The 20,547-nt window shown below is 37.0% G+C and overlaps 1 protein-coding gene across 2 annotated transcripts in view; it reads right to left on the reverse strand.

Annotated features, from left to right (window-relative positions):
- Positions 1–14,352: 14,352 nt before the first annotated feature.
- The window catches only part of DPP10 (dipeptidyl peptidase like 10), a 478,664-nt gene continuing 472,469 nt past the window's right edge, over positions 14,353–20,547 (reverse strand). Inside the window, exons 24-25 of one of the 2 annotated variants that reach the window (XM_006101524.1) lie at positions 18,870–18,943; positions 14,353–16,454 (exon numbers count right to left, since the gene is read on the reverse strand). In XM_006101524.1, the coding sequence (XP_006101586.1) occupies positions 16,317–16,454; positions 18,870–18,943 (212 nt within the window). In that variant the 3' untranslated portion in view covers positions 14,353–16,316. The remainder of the gene's footprint in view (positions 16,455–18,869; positions 18,944–20,547) is intronic. The other variant, XM_023765017.1, reaches the window with a different exon arrangement.

Below are 20,547 nucleotides of genomic sequence, written 5' to 3' on the forward strand. Positions count from 1 at the left end.
TTAAGTTTGTATCCGTTAATCCAAGAAGGCACTAAAGCTGTGGAGTGCCTCTCACATCAGCACACTGGGTAGTGTGTCATCTCCCCATGAACTGTCACCAGCAAGCAAGCAACCAACGCTCTCTGTGCCATAGTTACCTATTTGCTGAGCTGTTTCATCAGAATCCCTTATAATTCACATTTGCTTCATTCTTTCCTGGTTTCCTTTAGAAGATACTATAAAATCCTCAAGATCCATTTCTTTCTTTGTTAACGTGACTTTTTGGTCTTGTTCCCAGGTCCACAGGGCATTCTTAATGGCATTCGCTCTACTTGCAAGGATGGAGTATGAGCTGATTTGTATGGTTTGGGAGGGTTGGGATTCTCCAACTCCTCAGGCACTTTCAGTTCTTCTCAAATAATCACATTCAAATGTCTGTGCCTCACCTTTGACTATTTGGGTCCTGATCTTCGCCATGAAATTGTATTACCTACAGATTTCAGTTTTTCTTTAAAATGCACTGTACATATCTCAGGATGCAGTTTTATGTTATCTCAGAGCATCCTTTTAAGGAGAAAACATAACAAAATAAGTTTATATGGCCACACTAAGTTGTTTTTTCCTCCTTTGTCTTGTGTTTTTCCTAATGTCGTCATTTTAGAGGCATGAGAGGTAAACCTTTACTTCTATGCCTACGTCACTGAGCACACTGAAAAGATTTCAAAGCAGCAACCAAAGCTCTGCTTTCCATAGAGACATCTTTTATGTATGAGGATACAGAAAGGTGATAGTTTTACCATCAACTCACCTACCCACTGTGAGCTGTGGGACCTGCTACCACCTCCATGTTTGGACCATTGCCGGTTCCATAATCTCCAAGGCTCTCTGAGGACCTATTACTTGAAAATTAACTCCAATAACTATTTCAGATGGTATTCTTTTATTTTTTTTTCAAACTGCAAGCCACATAGACTAGACATGCTTGCTTCCATTAATGGTGTTTTATTTTAAGAAAGAGAGAATAGACATGGCAAAGTTTTACAAGAAGGATAAGCAAGTCTCTTAAACTGGAAACTCATTCAGGTCACAGTACTAACTCCAGCTACCCTCATTCCCAGGGGTGTAGAGTCTAAACTTATGTTCTCTTTGAATCTCTTAGCAGTCATATGTACTCATATTTTACACACATGCACACACAAACACACACACACTCACACACTTCTCTTGCTCCACAGCTTCTTATTTTGTCATTTCTCCCCTATAGAGTTGCCTAGATTCTGTTGTCTCTATTCATGACTTGCTTGCTGTCACTTTTTACAGTAAAACTCACGAATTCCTGTTTATGTTAGCCTAGTCTGTCATAATCAAACATAGAATATTCTTATTAAGAATTTTTGTTTCAGATACCTCTTAATTTAATTCCTGGCCCAAATACCTCACTAGCTGACTTAGATTTGGTATCCACTGATGCAAAATATGAAAATCAAGACAAAATCACAGGACCTGATGTCCCGAGAAGTGGCCTGTCAGGAGGTAAAAGTGGCGGAAGAAAGGCCTTAATGTGGTTCAGAGTGAATGTGATGAAAAGTCATTATGTTGTAGATGTATTGGGGGATCCTGTTGACAAAATAAATGAAAAATTACAAAGAGAAAAACAGAAGATGAATGACAGATTTTTAACCTGAACAACTGGTGATTTGCAAGTCACTTTACTGTAAGAGAAAAGATAGGAGTAGAAAAAGATCAAGGGACAGCACCACATGTTGCTTCGGGCATGTTAAGTGTGAGAGGCTCATCAGACATCCCAGTAGATCTGCTAAATCAGCAGTTGGCATATAAAAGTTCACTGTGGAATGAAATGTATGACTATTAAGATTGTAGGAGACAGGTATGTATTACCATATGTAAACATATGTGATGCAATTTTATAAAATAATAGCAAGAATAATAAAGTGCAACCTTGCATTTGCATAGCATTTTGTAATTCTTCAATGAGTGGTCACAATATTCTATTCTGATAACAATTATGTCATAAAGATAGGGGAGTTATTATCATCTTTTCATATGAAGAGACTGGAATACCACGGTGCAAGTGACTTCCACACAGATATATACATGTATAGACCATAGGAAATCTGATTGGATAGTCCCCACAAGCCTACTTGCTAACTACATTTTATACTTACAGAAAAATTAACATCAAGGAAGGACACAAATAAATTATCAAACTTTATCAAGACTTCATACTCAGACCTGTTAACCTGGGAGAGAGTTGTATGAGGAAGAGATGTCTGCTTATGAGGCACTTTCACAAGGTGTGATATTATTTACTTAGATATTAAGGTAATGTGTTTCTACAATTGATTCTCCACCAGCATACATTACCAGGTATTCTTCCCTTTGCAAATAGACAATCTGATTTTTAGAACATTTACACTGATGGTACAAAGCCACAAGGCCAAATATTGGAAAAGATGAAAACATGTTTAATTAAAATATACCTGCGACTTGTCAAAAGGCAAAGTAAAGGACAGGGTTAAAGTCTAGGTTTAAGGGATATGAATTAAGAAAATCATGTAAGTGGAAATTTGAACTTTCCTTTTCTTTCTTTTCTTATAATTCCATTTTCTTCCATATCTGTTAATAAGACAATTCCTTGACTATTAACTGCAAAAATGAAGATACTGTACCAAGAGTATTTTTAACACTGGTGAGCATAATTGCTTACCTCCCTTTCCACTTCTTTTGGTATGTATAGCGTTTTCTAGTGGGAATGCATTCTCCTTTTCTCTTAGCTCATGTATGGCTAAACTTAACTACAGATTTAAGGAGAATCAAGCCTATTCATTCAGGTCATATAATTTCTCTGGCTACTAGAAATACTAAGCATATGGCAATAAAATACATAAACAATTAAAATGTATTAAGATCCTATAGAAATTAATATCTTAGAAATAAATACAAAAATCTATCATGTTCATAAAACTTGTAGTTAAATGATTATCTTTGACACTTGATCTGTTTATATAAATTCTGCACTTTTACTGATACATTTTTGAAAGGAAGATTGCTCACATATCGTATTTGTCAGACTAAAGTGTTTCATTGGAAATTGGGGAAGTGGGAGGCTACTTTGTTTACTTATAGTCAATCAATTTGTCAACTGCCATTTCAATGACATTTTTAACAGGTGAGATAAAACTATATTCTGGCAAATCACTAATTTTGTTCCACTTTAAATGTTTAACTGCACTTAAAGTTATAAATTATTTTTTCTCTATATGTGTTTGAATGTAGTCTTTACTAATTCAAGTAGGTCTCTCATTTCAGTAAATCAAAATATCTTTTCAGAGTATCTTCTGAATGTCTAGTTCTACTAAGTTCCAGGGGTGCAAAAATGTATAGAAATGATATATTTACTCAAGGATATCACAGATTATATTTGCATATTTAAGCTTCCTTTCGAGCTCTGGGGAAAATATGCTCTCATAATTTAAGATTAATGATGCAAATTGAGTAGTTCTTTTATAAAGTCTGATTGAATAATACTATTTCTTTTTCAAACAAATAATTTCTGCTTGCATATGAAAATTTGTTGAAGAGGCAAAGTTTGATAATAATTTTATTTCACTAACAATAAAGAAAAATACTCATTTATAGATAACAAGTCAGGCTACTTTCTTCCTTTTTTTTCCTTTTTCTTTATTGATTAAGGTATTACATACGTGTCCTTATCTCCCCATTGCCCCCTACCTCCCTACTCATGCCCAAACCCCCCTGGTGTCTGTGTCCATTGGTTAGGCTTATATGCATGCATACAAGTCCTTTGGTTGATCTCTCCCCCTTACCTCCACCCTCCTCTACCTTCCCTCTCAGGTTTGACGGTCTGATCGATGCTTCTCTGTCTCTGGATCATTTGTGGAATATAATGAACAACATAAACTGATGAACAAAGGCAGGCTACTTTCAATTCATTCATATTCTATCTCTTTTTATGCCTCCTTCTGGGGTTTAAAATTATCTAAATTAAAAAAATAATATAAAGCCAGGTTTCATGGAATAATATTCAGAATATTTAATCACAAGTAAGGGAAAGAAGTAAAAATACCTTTAATGTGTATGATATTTTATATCTGATAACTTCCTAAAGGAATTAAAAAAAAACCTGTCCTAAAAACTAAATATATTTTGTAAAATAGCCAATTCATAAAATGACATAAAAAATCAATAGCCTTTGTGTATACAAAGAAAAATTAGTTATAAAAAAGAGGGGAACTGATTTAGTATAAAAATAAAAAAGAACAAAAATAAAAATATCTAGGTTAAAATAAGATATGCAAATCCATATAAGATAAATTACAAAACACTTCTGAATGAAACATAAATCCAAAGACATGCTGTGTTATTTCTTAGGGAGGCTCAACATTATAAAGATATTACTTCTGAAGATAATTTATAAATTTAATACAATGCTTCAAAATAGGAGTTTTATCTCTATCATATTTTTGTAATAGGCACCAGGAAAAAGCATGAGAAATACATCCTGATAATCCTATGAAGTGATCTCCAGGATTTATTTTTGAGTAAAAAAAATAAAATAGGTGGAGAAATGTTTTAAATGTAACACTGTTTATTTAGGAAGCTAGAGTACTAATCTATGTACATTGTCAAATCATATGGTTTAAAATGAATACATAAACTGAATTTTTAAGTGTTATGTATGGGGGAAGAATAAGTTGAGGAAAGAGGAATAGGATATAATTTATATTTCTTTTTTTATATCTTTAACTTTGAATCATGTAAGTATTTTAGATTACTGATCAAGACAAATGAGAGTAATAAGCAGAGCTTAAATATTGAAAAATGTAAAACCAATAATTCTAACTTTATATTGAGTATAAAGCTTAATTATATTGAAAGCTTTTGTTCCAAGTGATTTTTAAATGCAGTAATGTGTTATTATACTACAAGGATTGAAAAAAACACGAATTACATAATATGATTTACTAATCTTATTATTAGTGGCAAGGTGGGCATGTTTTCCCTGAGATTGTAATGTTGAATTATGGATTGGAATACATTAATAACTATTTAGATTCATTAAGAATGCAAATGAGTACTGAACTGAGGACATATTTAAATTTTATTTTAAATTATAATTTTTAGCTCTGCCCATTGAAAGAGCTTAGAAGCAATGATCAACCCAATCAGTAACAATGAAAACTTCTGTTACTCAAATTATAATGCATAAATATAATTTCGTACTCTAAGTAACCAAAGCTCCAAGTCTGGAGAAAGTGATACAAGTAAAACACAGAATATTTCATCATACCACAAAGAAAAGAGTTGCCACAGGCTGCATGGATTATGCCAAAAGAACTCAGGGACCAACTTAAAGAGGGTCCGACCCACTGTATAACAAAAGCATGCTTTCAGCATCAGTTAGTTTAATTACTTCAATGGGTCAAAACCCACAAAGTATGTTTAAATTTGTAAAGTTCATAACAACTTTAAACCTAAATTAATTCCTCAGTAAACTTGGAGAATGATAGCAAATCAATTATTTTGAAAAAAATTAAGGAGAAAACTGAGTCACATGCCATACTTTTTTTGCATGAACTGTAAGAAAATATTTAGAGGCAATAATTTTTCTTTATAGAAATTTTTAAATTGACTGTGAATGATGAGATACAAGATATAAAACTTTGGAACATTTAATGAACAAAGGGATCAAGCTAAGAGTTATAAAAAGTTTGTTAGAGCACAAAGAGACAAACTCACATATGACTTCTATGAAAAAAAACACATAAAGAAAAAAATTTTATAAATTATATGTCTGATAAGAGATTAATATCTAGAATATTAAAAAGGACAACCCAATTAAAAAGAGGCAAAGATCTTGATTCAATATTTTCCTAAAGATATACATACAAATAACAAATAAGTAAATGAAAAGATTCACAACATTATTGTTTATTAAGAAAAAGAAAATGAAAAGCATGAAAAAATTCACATCCAAAAGAATGGTTATAATAAAAGAAATGTGGAATATATCAAGCATTGTGAGAATGTGAAAAATTAGAACCATTTGACATTGCTGGTAGAAATTTAAAATTATGCTGTCATTTTGGAAAACAGTCTGGCAGTTCCTTAAAAGTTAAACAGAGTTCATATACATCCAAGAAACTCCTCCTAGGTACATAAGAGGAGAGTTGAAAACCTATCCACACAAAAATTTTTACATGAATATTTATAGCATCATATTCATAACTAGTCTCAAAATGACAAAACACCAAATGTCCACTGAGCGAATAAAAAAATGTGCTATATCCAGATAATAGGATGAAATTCAGCAAAAGAACGAAGTATCGCATATTAGCATAACCAATGGACACAGACACTGGGGCAGTGGGGGCTTGCCTGGGGTGGGGATGGCTGGGGGTGGGGGAGCAATCAGGGAAAAAGGAGACATATGTAAAACTTTAGACAATACATAAAAAACAATAAAAAGAAAAATATCTAGTATTACACAGAGATGTAGTTGGAAAAGAGTATTTTAATACCCTTTGTGGAAAATTGTAATTACTTTTAAAAGTACATGGGGGATTAATGGTGATGGAAAAAATAATGAAATAAAATAAAATTCTGCACAAAAAAATGAAGTATTGATACATGCTAAATATGGATCAACCTTGAAAACAGTACACTAAGTGAAAGAAACCACTAAAGTCTATATTTTGTATGATTCCATTTATATTCAAATTCCAGAATAGGCAAATCCATAAAAAAATAAAGTAAATTAGTAGTTTTCAGGGGCTAGGGAAAAAGAGACATGGAGGGTGACTGAAGAAAGTTATAATGTTTCTTTCCAAAATGGTGGAAATATTCTGAAAATAGTGGTAATGTTTGCATAACTTTGGGAATATACTAAAAACTTCTGAATTGTACACTTTAATAAAGTGAATTATATGATTATGTGAACTGTAGCTCATTAAAAACCAATTTAAGAAGAAAATCTAGAAAGCTAGATATTATACTTGATTAAATTAGGCTCAGAACTGCAAAGGCTTAGTGAAATCTTCCTTTTGAGTAGAAGATCAAGGTGAAGATCAAATAAAGGGTGTGGTCATCTATTGCTACAGATGGTCTTAAATTAGCCACATATATTGTGAGTGTTAAGGAAAGAAGCTCTCATACCCTATCTCTCAAAAGATTGTGTATATTCTTAAATTATGCTTTTCAAATAATTTAGATGTAGTTACTGCCTGTAGACCTCTTTGGAACGAAATGCATAAGAAACCTACTCATTTTTTAATATTAAAAATATGAGTCTATCTTAACCAGCATTTGATCGTTTAAGACTTAAGTTATTTGGGTATAAGGCAAGAGACCGGGTAGGAAGGCTGTGTTACTCCTAAAAGCATCCCTATCCATCCTTTCTTCATTCAGATGGGACTATTTATTTTGGTTATCCCATTATTGTTCCACTTTCTATGGAGAGAAAAAAAATACTAATCATTTTATATTTCCAGTGTCTTCAGACCAAAAGGAGACTTAGATAGGCTTACTGTAATGACCTTTGCACAACCTACAGAAATCCTGGGCTTTGAGCTGGAAGGGGCTGGGCATGTGTCTCCTGAGGTTGGGTCAGTTTGTCCTGTGTGTGGAGGAATCAAAGGAGCCAAAAGAAATGACTGATGTCCAGAATGGTGGCCTGCAGTGACGGCCAGTGCTCCCTATATTCTCCATCTGTTCCCCTGCATTTTACAATGTCTTTGCTGTTAGGTTGGGACACCGAGAAGTGTGCAAAGAAAATGGGTTCCAAGCAGATGCAATGAGTGTCATTTTTGAGAGATGGAGATTGAAAGCTGGTATTGTGGGTCTCCTTCAATCTTCTCTTCCCTTGAGGTTACAGCATGGAGTCATGTGTTCCTGTTAGCAGGTGAGAGTAAAATCTCACCTGCCCACATATCACATCATGGGAGTGAGAAATAAAGTTTTATTTATTTAAAATACTGAAATTTATTTTTTCTCTTATTGCACCAACTAGTATATCTTAATGCGACCAATCCATTGACTTTCAGTAAATCACCTAACTTTCCTAAGCTTACAATTTCCTCATGTAAATATTTAGATATTGATTGTACTTAATTTCTGCATATGCTTTAAAAGTGCAATAAATAGACTTGGCTGGTTTGGTTCAGTGGGTGGAGTGTCAGCCTGTGGACTGAAGTTTCCTGGCTTTGATTCTGGTCAAGGGCACATGCCTGGATTGTGGGCTCGGTCCCTAGTGGGGGACATGCAGGAGGCAGCCAATCAATGATTCTCTCTCATCATTGATGTTTCTCTCTCTCTCTCTCTCTTCTCCAATCCCCTCTGAAATCAATAAAAATATATATTTTTTAAAAAGTGAAATAAATAAGTCTATTAATAAAGTTATCCTAGTTCCAGGTACAAATTAAGCAAATAGTTAGTTTTAGATATTAAAATGATAATAATTATTATTAGCTTCTTATTTCCTGGCAAATTACAAACAGGTTAGGATATAATGTAAATTACACATATTAAAAAGAGTAGTTATTGGGGCATTATATACAACTAGAGACCTCATGCACGAAATTTGTGCACTGGAGGGGGAGGTCCCTCAGCCTGGACTGTGCCTTCTCATAGTCTGGGACACCTCAAGGGCTGTCCACCTGCCAGCTTAGGCCCGATCCTCACTCAGTCCAGGGCTCTCACAATCCAGGACCCTTTGCTCCTTAGTGTCTGCCTGCAGTGGAGGTGGGAGAGGCTCCCGCCACTGCTGCTGCGTTCTCCAGCCATGAGCTCGGCTTCTGTCTGAGCAGCACTCCCCCTGTGGGAGCACATGGACCACCAGGGGGCAGCTCCTACATTGAGCATCTGCCTCCTGGTGGTCAGTGAGCGTCATAGTGACCAGTCGTTCTGCCATTCGGTCAATTTGCATATTAGGGTTTCATTATATAGGATGACAAAGAAAATGAAAAAGAATTTGGGGTTTAAGGAGAATTAAAAAGAAACCTAAGAGATATATTAGAACTTGATAAAAAATTAATAAGGATAAAATTAAGAAAATTTCCACACGTTGTACAGATGAAGTTAAAAAAATATAATTTTGTACAGCAAACTTTTCACTCCCTTCACTAACACGTTTCACTTGGGGACAAAACAAAAGCATGCTAGTGGCGTGGTTTCCTAGCCTAGGGAACAAGGATAGCACACTGAAAGGAAGGCTAGTAAAGCACAAAGAAAAAGACTACTTTGGGGTCTAAGCTGAGTAGAGACAAAACTGAGTTCTGAAGTCAAGTGGTAAGCTAGGGGCAGGAGGTCATTTTATTTATTTTCTATTCTCTGGAATATTTCAATAGAATGTGAATTCTTTCCTTCAGCTAAAAAAATGCTAAAACACCACAAAATAAGAAAACTAAACTAAATTTTTCAAATCAGTGTCCCTTTGCCAGGGGTGATTTGGATGAGAAATAATTGTCAGAAAATAGCAGGGATTTACTATAAATTTCCCTACAATTGAGAGTGGGACAGGAAGCTGCATACAAACCAACTGCTCAGTGTGACAGTGGGCTATAGAGGCCTTGCCACTTGGACAAAACAAGTACATTCATTGGGGACTATTTATTCAATGGGGATGTGGCCAAGGAAATAGCATAAGCAATATGGGGAGTCATTATAAAAATGACTCCATGAAAATTTAAACATGCTTGAATATGCCAGCATATTTTAGAAAATAATGACTCAGTGATAACATTTACACTAAAATATCCATTTATACATTAGATGTGTCAATTAGCTTAAGTGTTAAAAAAAAAAGGATCCTGATGCTGTGTCAAACTGCACAGTACCTGGCGCATAGAAAGCACAACATATCTTTGATTTATTTCATAATTTGAAGCCAACTGTGAAGTTGCAATTTTCCATTTGTCTTGGCAAGAAACTTGACAATTTGTTCTCCCCAAAGGCTCAAAATCTAATTACACCATCCAGATCATTAAAAGTCACACATGCTGTCCTGAAGGGATAGAGGGTGGAGTGTCATGAGAACTACCCCCATTAGAAGTGCATATGACAGGGGAGGCTGTGTCACCGTGTTTCCTCAGCAGGCCTTTCTTTTCCCCTTGGAATAGGCCTTCCGCAACCCATCAATCAGGAGAATTTGTCGTGTGACTAGCAATCTGGGCCATACAGAGATAATCAAACCCTTATAAATTGGGTGATAACAAATAAAGCCTGCAAAGTGGGACCGTTAACAGAGCATTTCAACACTGCTGGCCTGCAGTGGGAAGTGTGTCAATGATGAAGAGGGGAGGTAAAAAGAGAAAATAGCGAGGGACGAGTGTACTAAGTCTTAGGAACGGAGGGTGTGTCAGATGCTTAGGGTCCTCCGGGAAGGAAACTTTAGACACCATTGAAAGAAGGGTCGGTGTAAACCCCAGCCCTCACTGCTCACTGCTTTGAGCTGTGCATCGAGCCGCAATGCCAGCAGGAAGGCTCCTATTGCCCGTGTTTGGGTATCCCAGTCTCTTCGGGGCATGCATCCACTTTCCTACCAGTCTTACTTGTATCATCCTCACTAAGAAAGGTGGCAATTTCAGCTGCGTGACTTCACAATCTCCTTTATATCCAGGCTAGGAGTTTTCAGTGAAAGCCTGGACAAAGGGACCTGAAGGGAATTGTGAAGACATGTGGAGAAAATGATCTTTCTTGATAAAAAGAAATAGGCTGCCTCTCTATACGTGGACATCGCTGTGAAAGGACATATTTCCTGAGGCACCTGCAGTTATCTGGGAGCCAATTGAAGGGGACAAATAACAGACTGAAGGTAGAAAAGAGTAAAGGTAGGAGGAGCCTGGAATTTGATTCCCCCATTGATCTGTTAGCCACCCCTAGAAGCACCCAAGTTTCGCTCTTTTTAATGTGAGTAAATGAAGGCTCTTGTCATGTAAGCCAGAGCTTCTTAAAGTGCGTTCTGCATACAAACCATTTAGGCACCTTGTTACCATTCAGTTTCTGACTTAGGAGGTTTGAGTGGCACCTGAGAGTCTGTGTTTCTGGTAAACTCTGAGTGATGTCCAAGCTGCCCACATATGGGTCACTAGTATTTAAAACACGTTTAAGCTTCCATTTATTTAGTTACTTGAAGCCAGACGCATACTGTATGGTGACACAGAAAAGCAAAGGACTTGAATGTTAGATCTAACCTAAAGATGAGCACAATGAACCTTAGGAATTCACCAGCTAAAATAATCATAGATTGTAATCACAGATGTGTGCATGGACTTTGAGATCATCACGGTCTGTGTTCAAATCCTGATTCTGTCATTTATACACTGTGTGACCTGTTGGAACATTATTTGACCTCTCTGGATCTTGATTTCTTCACCAAAGAACACCACCTTCCATTCATCCATTCACACGGTTGCTTTGAAGAGTAGTTGAGATAATGTGATAAAAAGCCTAGACATTGAACAAATGTGTGCTCCTTTTCTATGATGCTACTAGAGGCCTGGTGCACAAAATTCTTCAAAATTCTTGCACTGGAGGTGGGGGTGGGGGTTCCCTCAGCCCAGCTTGTGCCCTCTTGGAGTCCGGGACATCACTTCACAGTCCGGGATCGCTCGCTCCTTACTGCCTGCCTGCTTGCTGCTCCTGATAGCTCGGCTTGCTGCTCCTTAGCGCTGCTGCAGAGGTGGGAGAGGCTCCTGCCACCGCCACCGCTGCTGCACTCACCATCCATGAGCCCAGTTTCTGGGAATGCACTGACCACCAGGGGGCAGCTCCTGCATTGAGTGTCTGCCCCCTGGTGTTCAGTGCGCATCATAGCTACTGGTCATTCTGGTCATTCCGCGGTAATGGTCGCTTAGTCTTTTATTATGTAGATTGGCAGTATGAAATTCTGTATTTGCAAGCTGCAATCATGCCAATGATTTAAAATGGTGCTAGGCTTGATAGAAAAGGACAGATGGAGTCATCAGCACAGACACTCCTTATAATCAGGATGCTGTATCAAAAGCCTGTCATGCTAATATCAGACTATCTTAAATTTGATTGAAAGTCTAATAGAGAAATAATAAAAATTGTTCTTTGATATGACTTATAAATCCTTTTAAAAAACCTGCCTACCTTGCCTCTGATGAGAGAAAAGATTTTTGAATTTGCAGCCTCTCTCTTCCAAAATTGCTTAAATATTGCCAAATAAAATGAGTGTAGATCTGATCAATTGTCAATAAAATCTATTGCCTATAGTGATAGAAAATTGTGAGGAATGCAATTTTCCTAAGTCGAATTGTAAATAGGATTGTGGATGTCAGAGAAGCTTTTAAATATCACAACGTGCTTTCTGGATTTGCAGTGTTTGAAGACCAGGTGATCTGCTCATGTTTACAAGCCCGGTGCTTTGATCAACACAATGTTTTAAATGCCTCTAGGAATAATTTTGGAATGTAACTGGCATAATGCCAGAGCAAGGGATTTTACTAATGACTTCCCAGACACAGTTGTGGTTTGCTGGGCAAAGGTTCCATGAATAGGAATAACTCTTACACAACTTCAACAGATATATTCTCTTGATATTAGGGGATTCTTGTAGCTTCCATGTAGCTACCATGCTACACGGGGCTGTTATTTAGCTTTTAGTATTACTGCTATTGAACACTTTCAAAAATATCTTGAACTATATGTTTAAATACTCAGACTCCATTCTTACATGGGTGAACATGGGTTAAAAACCTGCTTATTGAAGGAGTGCTGAGGAGAATAATGGCTGAGAACATGGGCTTCTATGTTAGCTGGAGCTAAGGTTTAGGCTATTTACCCATTAGTTAGGTAAATGTGGGTCAAGTTACAGTCTTTTCTGAGACTCAGTTTCTTATCTGTAAAGTGGGAATAATAATACCTATTTTAGGGCATGTGGAGAAGATTCAATTTGATAATGAACATGGAGCCCTGAGCACATGATTGGTACTTAGTAAGAGTCTAATAAATTCTAGATAGAAACAGCTTATTGAAACTTGAATGAAAGCAATTCTGTATTGTCTTTATTTCTTTGTCCTACACTTGTGGCAATAAGGGACTTGCCCAGAAAGTAGAGCCGAGTCAACAGCTGATGCACATGTAGTTTGCGTAGGGATGTGATTTTAGGAAATAGGCTTGGGGGACTGAGAAGAGTGAAATGTGAGAGAACTAGAAAGGTATGCAGGTGTGGGCAGCTGAGATTCACGGGCCTTCCAAGGACCATGTGGACTGTCTGAGAGAAGAAAAAGAGTTATATATAGTCTTCTGCTCCTGTCTTCCATTAGTTGGGTTTTAATGGGGGCATTAACACCCTTATATAGGTTTGCAGTGTGTCAGGGATGAGTCCATTGGTTCCAGCAGACAAATTTAGTATCAGAGAATCCCCAGAACAGGAAGTGAAAGATGGAGCACAGCTGAGGAGTCAGGTTTTATTTATGCAATGCTCATTCCTGCAGATGTGAAGGTGGGGGGCATGTGAGGAGAGACAAACCAAGTATTTCATACATGATTATAGAAGCCATGTGCTCTTACTGTGATTTGAGAGCAAATCCATCCCAGGAGCCCACCATTTGAGGACAACGGCTTAAGCAATTCTCCTTGTAGTAAAGATCAATATTTAAGTTACATAATAGATCTACAACTGGCCTCTGCAAGACTCCGGATGGGAATGATGTCTATGCTAAATATCCAACCAAAAGAGGCACATCTCAGGGCTGAGATTCAGGTTTAGAAGAGCATTCTTTTCCCTGGTCCTGTCAGGAAACGCAAACAGATCAGCAGCGACTTCTTAGTCTGTAGGTGTTGAGTTAGAGCCCTACATGGAGGGAATTAGTGAAACAATACTTTTGCCTTCCAAATAGGTTCAAAACATTATGTGTTTATCTCCGTGGATGATTTTATAGCGCTTACCTGTTTTATTTTACAGTTTGGCTTGATATTTTTTAACTTTAAGGGGGAAATGTCACTTGGAAAGCTTGCTACTGGAGTTCTAGGAACCTCTGGGAATGCATCAGTATACTCAAAACAGTGGGATTATGATCAAAGACAAATGAATACCTGGGAAAGTCCACTTGCACAATCCCTCTAGTATCCGGGGCCTATGTGTTGGAGAGCATTCCTTTACTTAAAATGGCATAATTATTCGAACTCAAAATATCAAGCAAATGATAAATGTCCAGCTTCCTATGAAATAGTGTGTCTTCCTTTGAGATCTATTTAGCCTTAAAGGTGAAAGTGGGTTCCAGACAAATGTCTTTCACATTATAAATTGTATTAAATTAATTGAAAAATAGATAAACATTGATAATAATAAAACAGGAGAAGTGATGAACAGTAAAAGGTAAATACTTTTTAAATGTTACTCAAATAGACATTCAATAAAACCACATCTTTCAGACAACATAATTATTTGCATCATAAAAATCTCTAGTGGTTGAAATTTAAAATATTGATTAAAAACCTTCCGTTGGACTTTAAATCAGCTTTAAAAGAAATTTCCATCTTAATAAAATAGGCAAAACTTTCCTTTGAAATATTACAACCTTTTTTTAATGTGTTTACTATTCTTGAGAAAGACCTGAAATGAGTCTTTCAGAAAAGAGCCTTTCTCATTTTAAATTGAATTCAATGGAGCAGTGAGGACACAATTCCAATGCATTCAGAAGAAGAACAGAATATCCCCAAATGACTCACACATTTCCAAATAGCCAGATTTGGGGGTTGACAGAATAGGAGCAATTCTGTGACATTTTTAAGTTTCCTCCTGGTCTTCTAATGTCATGTTTACTCAGCCTGTACTAAGGAATTTTTAAAACCACAAAAATATAGTGTATTACCTAGATTTAGCTTAACTTTTCCAGATGTTTCGATATCATCTGGACGATCCTTAAAGTAAAGTGCGAAGATACTCAGACTTTAGTCACCAAATTTAATCCCCTCATGACTTACATTGACTTCAGACAGTGAAGTTTATTTTACTTTCTCAGTTGCTTACCACTGCAAGTTAGCACAGACCAGGAATGAATGCGTCTTGTGCCTTCATCTCAAGTTAACAGCAGACACTGCTGTTTGTGAACTTTTCATCAATGAATAAAAAATATTTCGTTTCTAACTCTAGAAATATTGAAATTAAACAGTAACAGGTGAATTGGGCAGGCACCAAATACTAAATAGGAACTAGCAAAAGAAATAATCCAGCTCTTTGCTTTTACAATGAAAAAGAGAATTGATTCTGAATTGAGGGAGAGAAGTAAAAGGACCAAGTGTTTTTAAAAAAGCCTTCTCCGCCAAAAGAGCAAAATAGTACTCAGTGGCATTGCATTGTTAACAAAAGTTCTTTATCAGAAACTATAATTTAATATTTCAGTATCTAATTTACAAGTGACAAGGTATCATATCCAAATAATTAAATTGCAACTAGAAAACTATTAACCACTAAAAACGATACCAAACACAACCCAAACATTTAGAGGAAAGCAATAGCTAGAATTTGAATTGAAAAAAATGTTTCATCATATTTGGCTCATTAAACAAAGCTTCCATTATAGCCTGTAAAAGAGCATTTCTTCTAGTTCATCAAAAGTTTATCCTTTGTAGCATGAATAACATGTAAAGATAAATTTATTGATTGCATATGCACAAGTGTGTATATATATATTGTTCAACGCACACTTGTGTGTTGGTTTAACAATATCATATCTACTGGTAACTGGCTGAACTTTGGAAGGTGCTAAAATCCATATTTCTACATGACCTTTGACCCATTTAACAATGCTTTTTTTTGTAAACAGAAATTACATAAAATAGCCTCTTTTTATTAACTGAATATTTTCTTAAGCATAATAATAGGCAATGAAGGAATTGCACTTATTGTAAAGGTACAGTAAAGTGTTAGACTGCCGCTCAGCCACCAAAGATCAGGGACCATAGTACTGATATGTTGTGCATTGTATTCAAAGATGGTGGCCATTAAAATTAAAACGAGAACAACTAGTTACAGAACAAAGAGGGGATAACAGAAAAAAACATGCACTATTCCTACTTTAATGCAAAACTAATTTCTCCTAAGAAACCAACCATTTGACCTTCCTTACACAAAGAAACAGGTTCTGCACCCTTGGCAAAACAGTAGACTTGGACATCTGTATTCAAATTCTAGTTTATTGTCTCTGAGTGTGCTGTTCCAGTGTCATCTCCTCAAGCTGCCCTTGGAATTCTGCAGCATCTACAATATTACAGTCTCTTGGTTAGATTTCATTGAGCCTCAATATCCCCTTAGTTCTATATAGAGTCCATTATTCATCTTCTTCTTCTGGTTCCTGTGGGATCATGGATATTTCTTCCTTTAAGCAATCACTGAAGAATCTGAGGATTGTGCTGTAGAGATGATACTTGCTCTTTTCAGATATGCTATGACCTTCATCTGGATAGACCTAAGATGTTGAAGAGAAAGAAGATTTAAAGTTACCAAAGCAAGTATTGTCCCTCAGAACCCATTCTTTTTCATCAAGTGGCAAAGAAACTTCAGGTAATAATATCTAACCAAAATCTCAACTAATTCTGCGCTGAGTTCTTTATATAAAAATTTTTACTTTTACCCTAACCGGTTTGGCTCACTGGATAGAGCGTCGGCCTGCGGACTGAAAGGTTGCGGGTTCAATTCCGGTCAAGGGCATGTACCTTGGTTGCAGGCACATCCCTAGTAGGAGGTGTGCAGGAGGCAGCTGATGGATGTTTCTCTCTCATCAATGTTTCTAACTCTCTATCCCTCTCCCTTCCTCTCTGTAAAAAATCTATAAAATATATTTTAAAAAATTTTCTTTTTTTAACATAATCATATCATAATCAATGTTTAAGACAGACTACAATTTTTATGTATTTAAATTGAGATTTATTGGGGGAGATATTAGACAGTTTCTTCATAAATATAAGCTCCTGACCTCCCTTTTCTTAGCCTATTTAATTTAGAAAACTCGAAATTATAAATTCATTCACTGTCCTTTGAAATGGATGTAAATCCTCTTTCAGTTTATTGACAGTTTTACAACCCAGGAAATGTCTTTCTCAAGGACTGGAAACCATCTCTTTGACATATAAGCATTGAAGGGGAAAGCACCCCTATCTCACAGTCTCTGAGGGAGGGACTTGTCATAAAGATACAAGGAAGTTTACATTACCTTTTGGTAAAGCCAAATGCAAGTGGACTATGAGTTCCTCCTCCCTAGCTTCAAAGCTTTCTCAGCCCTTTATTTCAACAAAGTTGAATTTAGTCGCTCTCCCTTATTGCTATAATCTTGAATAAAGTCCTCCTTGTTTGTTTAATCTTGTCCAATGGAATTTTTACTTTGACAATATAAAAGACATTAGTGACTTTTCCCCCCAAATACAAATACAAAGGCTGCCACATTAATTCCTGAGTAAAACGTTTTTAAATGGTGCCTTGGTGCCTCTGAGTAAAGCCACATACTCTTTCGGAGTGCTAGCGGTATGACGCACCATCTGGTTACCTGTTCACCTTACCCTGTCATCATGCTAACACTGGCTCCTGGGTTTTAGATATGTTGCACTACTTTTAGTTCTTCCAAATGTTGAAAAATTACAACTAGTTTTATTTCCTTCTTAACTCTTCCTTCAGACTGAAAGTCCCTTGGTCATATAAAGTATGTCTTATTGACCTATCTAGCTTAATGACTGTTGTAAAATAAGTTCTTGATAATTATTTATTAAATATGGTTGAAGGCACAGATCTAAATGGTTTTTAAATCTCTCCTTTTTTCTCATAACATTTACTGAAACCACTCCCCCTCCCAACTTTTTAGTATAAGAGTGATGAAAAATGAGGAAAAGACAAAGGGACTAGAAGAAAGAGAATTATTAGTTTAAAAGAATTCATTATCGGTGATTTTGATGCCGTTGTAATGATCTCATTATTATTTAACAGAGAAGGAGTAAAGGGAAGACTAGATGATACAGGTATGTCATTTATACAGAAAGCTGTCCTTTGGCACTCTCCAAGTCTGTTACCTACGGATTGATGGGGGGAGGGACTGGGCAAGGCAGTTTGTACGCATGCCCAATAAGGTTCGAGTGACGTGAGAAGATGCTTATCTATCTGTCCAGTCACACCTGGGAATAGGTAATTAGCAGGAATAGGCATGGCCACTGCAGAGGCATGAAGCCTGAATATTTAAACTTCTGAACAAAGGGAGTTCCCTCACTCTTGGCTCTTGGCTCTTGGCCCTCTTGGAACTCCTGCTGCAGGCGGCACATTCCCCTGCACTTGCCCATGTAGCCCACAGCCTTGTGAGCTCAACATAATGGACTGATGGACTTTAATTAGCCTGGACGCTGAACTGGGCCCGCTGCAGCATGGAACAGAAGCTCTGGACACTGGCTCTGCTTTTGGCTTTGCTGAACCCACAGCTTCCCTCTTTCAGGACTGGCTTGATGGAACTGGGGCATTAGAAACTGAGGAATGTAATCCACACAACCAAAGTCTTCTAAGGCGCCTCGTTCTCCCATGAGGCTTCTGAAAGTGCTCATTTCAGCAGTGCCCCAAGAACGCCCTCCTGCCAGCAATAGAGAAATCCCACTCATGTATTCCTCCCATAGCAGCATGAATAAAAGTCTCAGGAGAAAGAATTGCATCAGACTATTATACAACTGTAAAGCATGAGCTGATCCACATTCTCAGCACAATTAAGAAAAAATAAATCAATCTTTGATAGCTACAAACACAGTAAAAATAATAGCATGGGGGATGGAGTAGCACAGAAGTTGTGTTCTGATCTCGCAACTAAAAAACCTAAGTAGGAAACCACATCAACACATCTAAAAAAGTGGCTTACCTGCATAGTATAATTCACTTCAGCTTTTATTAGGTGTTTTATTAATTCTGCTGAGTGCTGGAAATGAACTTTTGCTGCAAGAAATTAAATTGTGACATTTGAAGAAATATGTTTATAAGGATAAGAACATTTTATGTCTTTTTTCCCCGAAAAGATTAAATATTTTACTTTACATACATTGCACATTTAAAAGACTTACACCTGGCTATGATAAAACTTTGAGCTTCCCATTATAAAAAAATAAACTGAAACAGGAGCTACTAGGAAGGCTCTACTTATTATACAGATGTTACTTAGACTTACTTTATTGGTTATCATTTATCATTTTTAATTGTACACATTTTATACCATTATAAGAATTTTAACATAGTGAATACTTGTCTGGATAATAATGCAGCAAACCAATTTCTGTTCCTTTCTGAGGATGATCAGGGCCCAATCTCAGTGAGATACTGGCATTCTGTTTTATTTTAAATTAGAAAAGAATACCCCATGTTGAGAAAAGAGAGTACACATCTCCTTATTCAAAGGCTAAATATTTAATGCAGATAATGCTGGTTCTCCCCTTTCCTTCTAGCTTCCTTCTGCCTGACCCTAAATGTCCAAACTGAAGTAAGCAGCACAGCAGGCCAGGTAGAGAGTAGCCCTGGCCCTAACCAGCTTTGAACGCTGGGAGGAATCACTCAGATCTCTGTACAGCACTTTGCTCACATGCTGCCTGCGCCGTTCATTCCCATGCTGTGTACCTCTTCAAATGTCTGTAAATAACTTTTAAGCTAGCATTTTTAACCTGTCTTTGTAAAACTAGGGCAGGATTATCAATAGTTTCAGATCCTTCATAGCTCCAATTCTATGATACTGAACAATACTACTACCTAGCAGAAAATAAAAGCTTCCTAATGGTCATTTCAATCTTTTTAAAATCTACCCACGGTCTTTTCCAACATCTTCCTATTGTACTTAGGGGGAATGACCATGTCGTCTTTGAAGAAGTTTACGACTCGCTCTGTAACTTTAAGCTACTAGAAACGCTAATGAAGAGGAGCAATAGCTAAGGTAAAATGATCTCTCATTTTGTTTACTGTAAGATAATGTTTTGGAAAGGACCCACTATTTCCTGTTATGGATAAGGTTGAAAGATACATGTATAAACTAGAGGCCCGGTGCATGAAATTCATGCACTGGGGGGGGGGAGGTCCCTCAGCCCTGCCTGCACCCTCTCCAATTCGGGACCCCTCAGTGGATGTCCGACTGCCGGTTTAGGCCCGATCCCTGTGGGCAGTCAGACATCCCTCTCACAATCCAGGACCAATGGCTCCTAACCGCTCACCTGCCTACCTGTCTGACCACCCCTAACCCCTCTGCCTGCCTGCCTGATCGCCCCAACTCCTCTGCTTGTCAGCCTGATTGTCCCTAACTACATCTGACTGCCAGCCTGATCTCCCCTAACTGCTCTCCCCTGTCGGCCTGATTGCCCCTAACCACCTCTGCCTCAGCCCCCACCACTGTGGCTTTGTATGGAAGGAGGACTGGAAGACCGGAAGATGTCTGGTCTATCTGGCCTAATTAGCATATTACCTTTTTATGAGTATAGATGAACTTTCCAAATGGATTGTTTTCCTGTTTAGTTTCTAGTGCGAAGCTCATTGATAATTGTCATTTGACCCCTTCCTAAAAC

This window comes from Myotis lucifugus, unplaced genomic scaffold (assembly GCF_000147115.1).
Source record: "Myotis lucifugus unplaced genomic scaffold, Myoluc2.0 scaffold_370, whole genome shotgun sequence".
Classification (NCBI taxonomy): Eukaryota; Metazoa; Chordata; class Mammalia; order Chiroptera; family Vespertilionidae; genus Myotis; species Myotis lucifugus.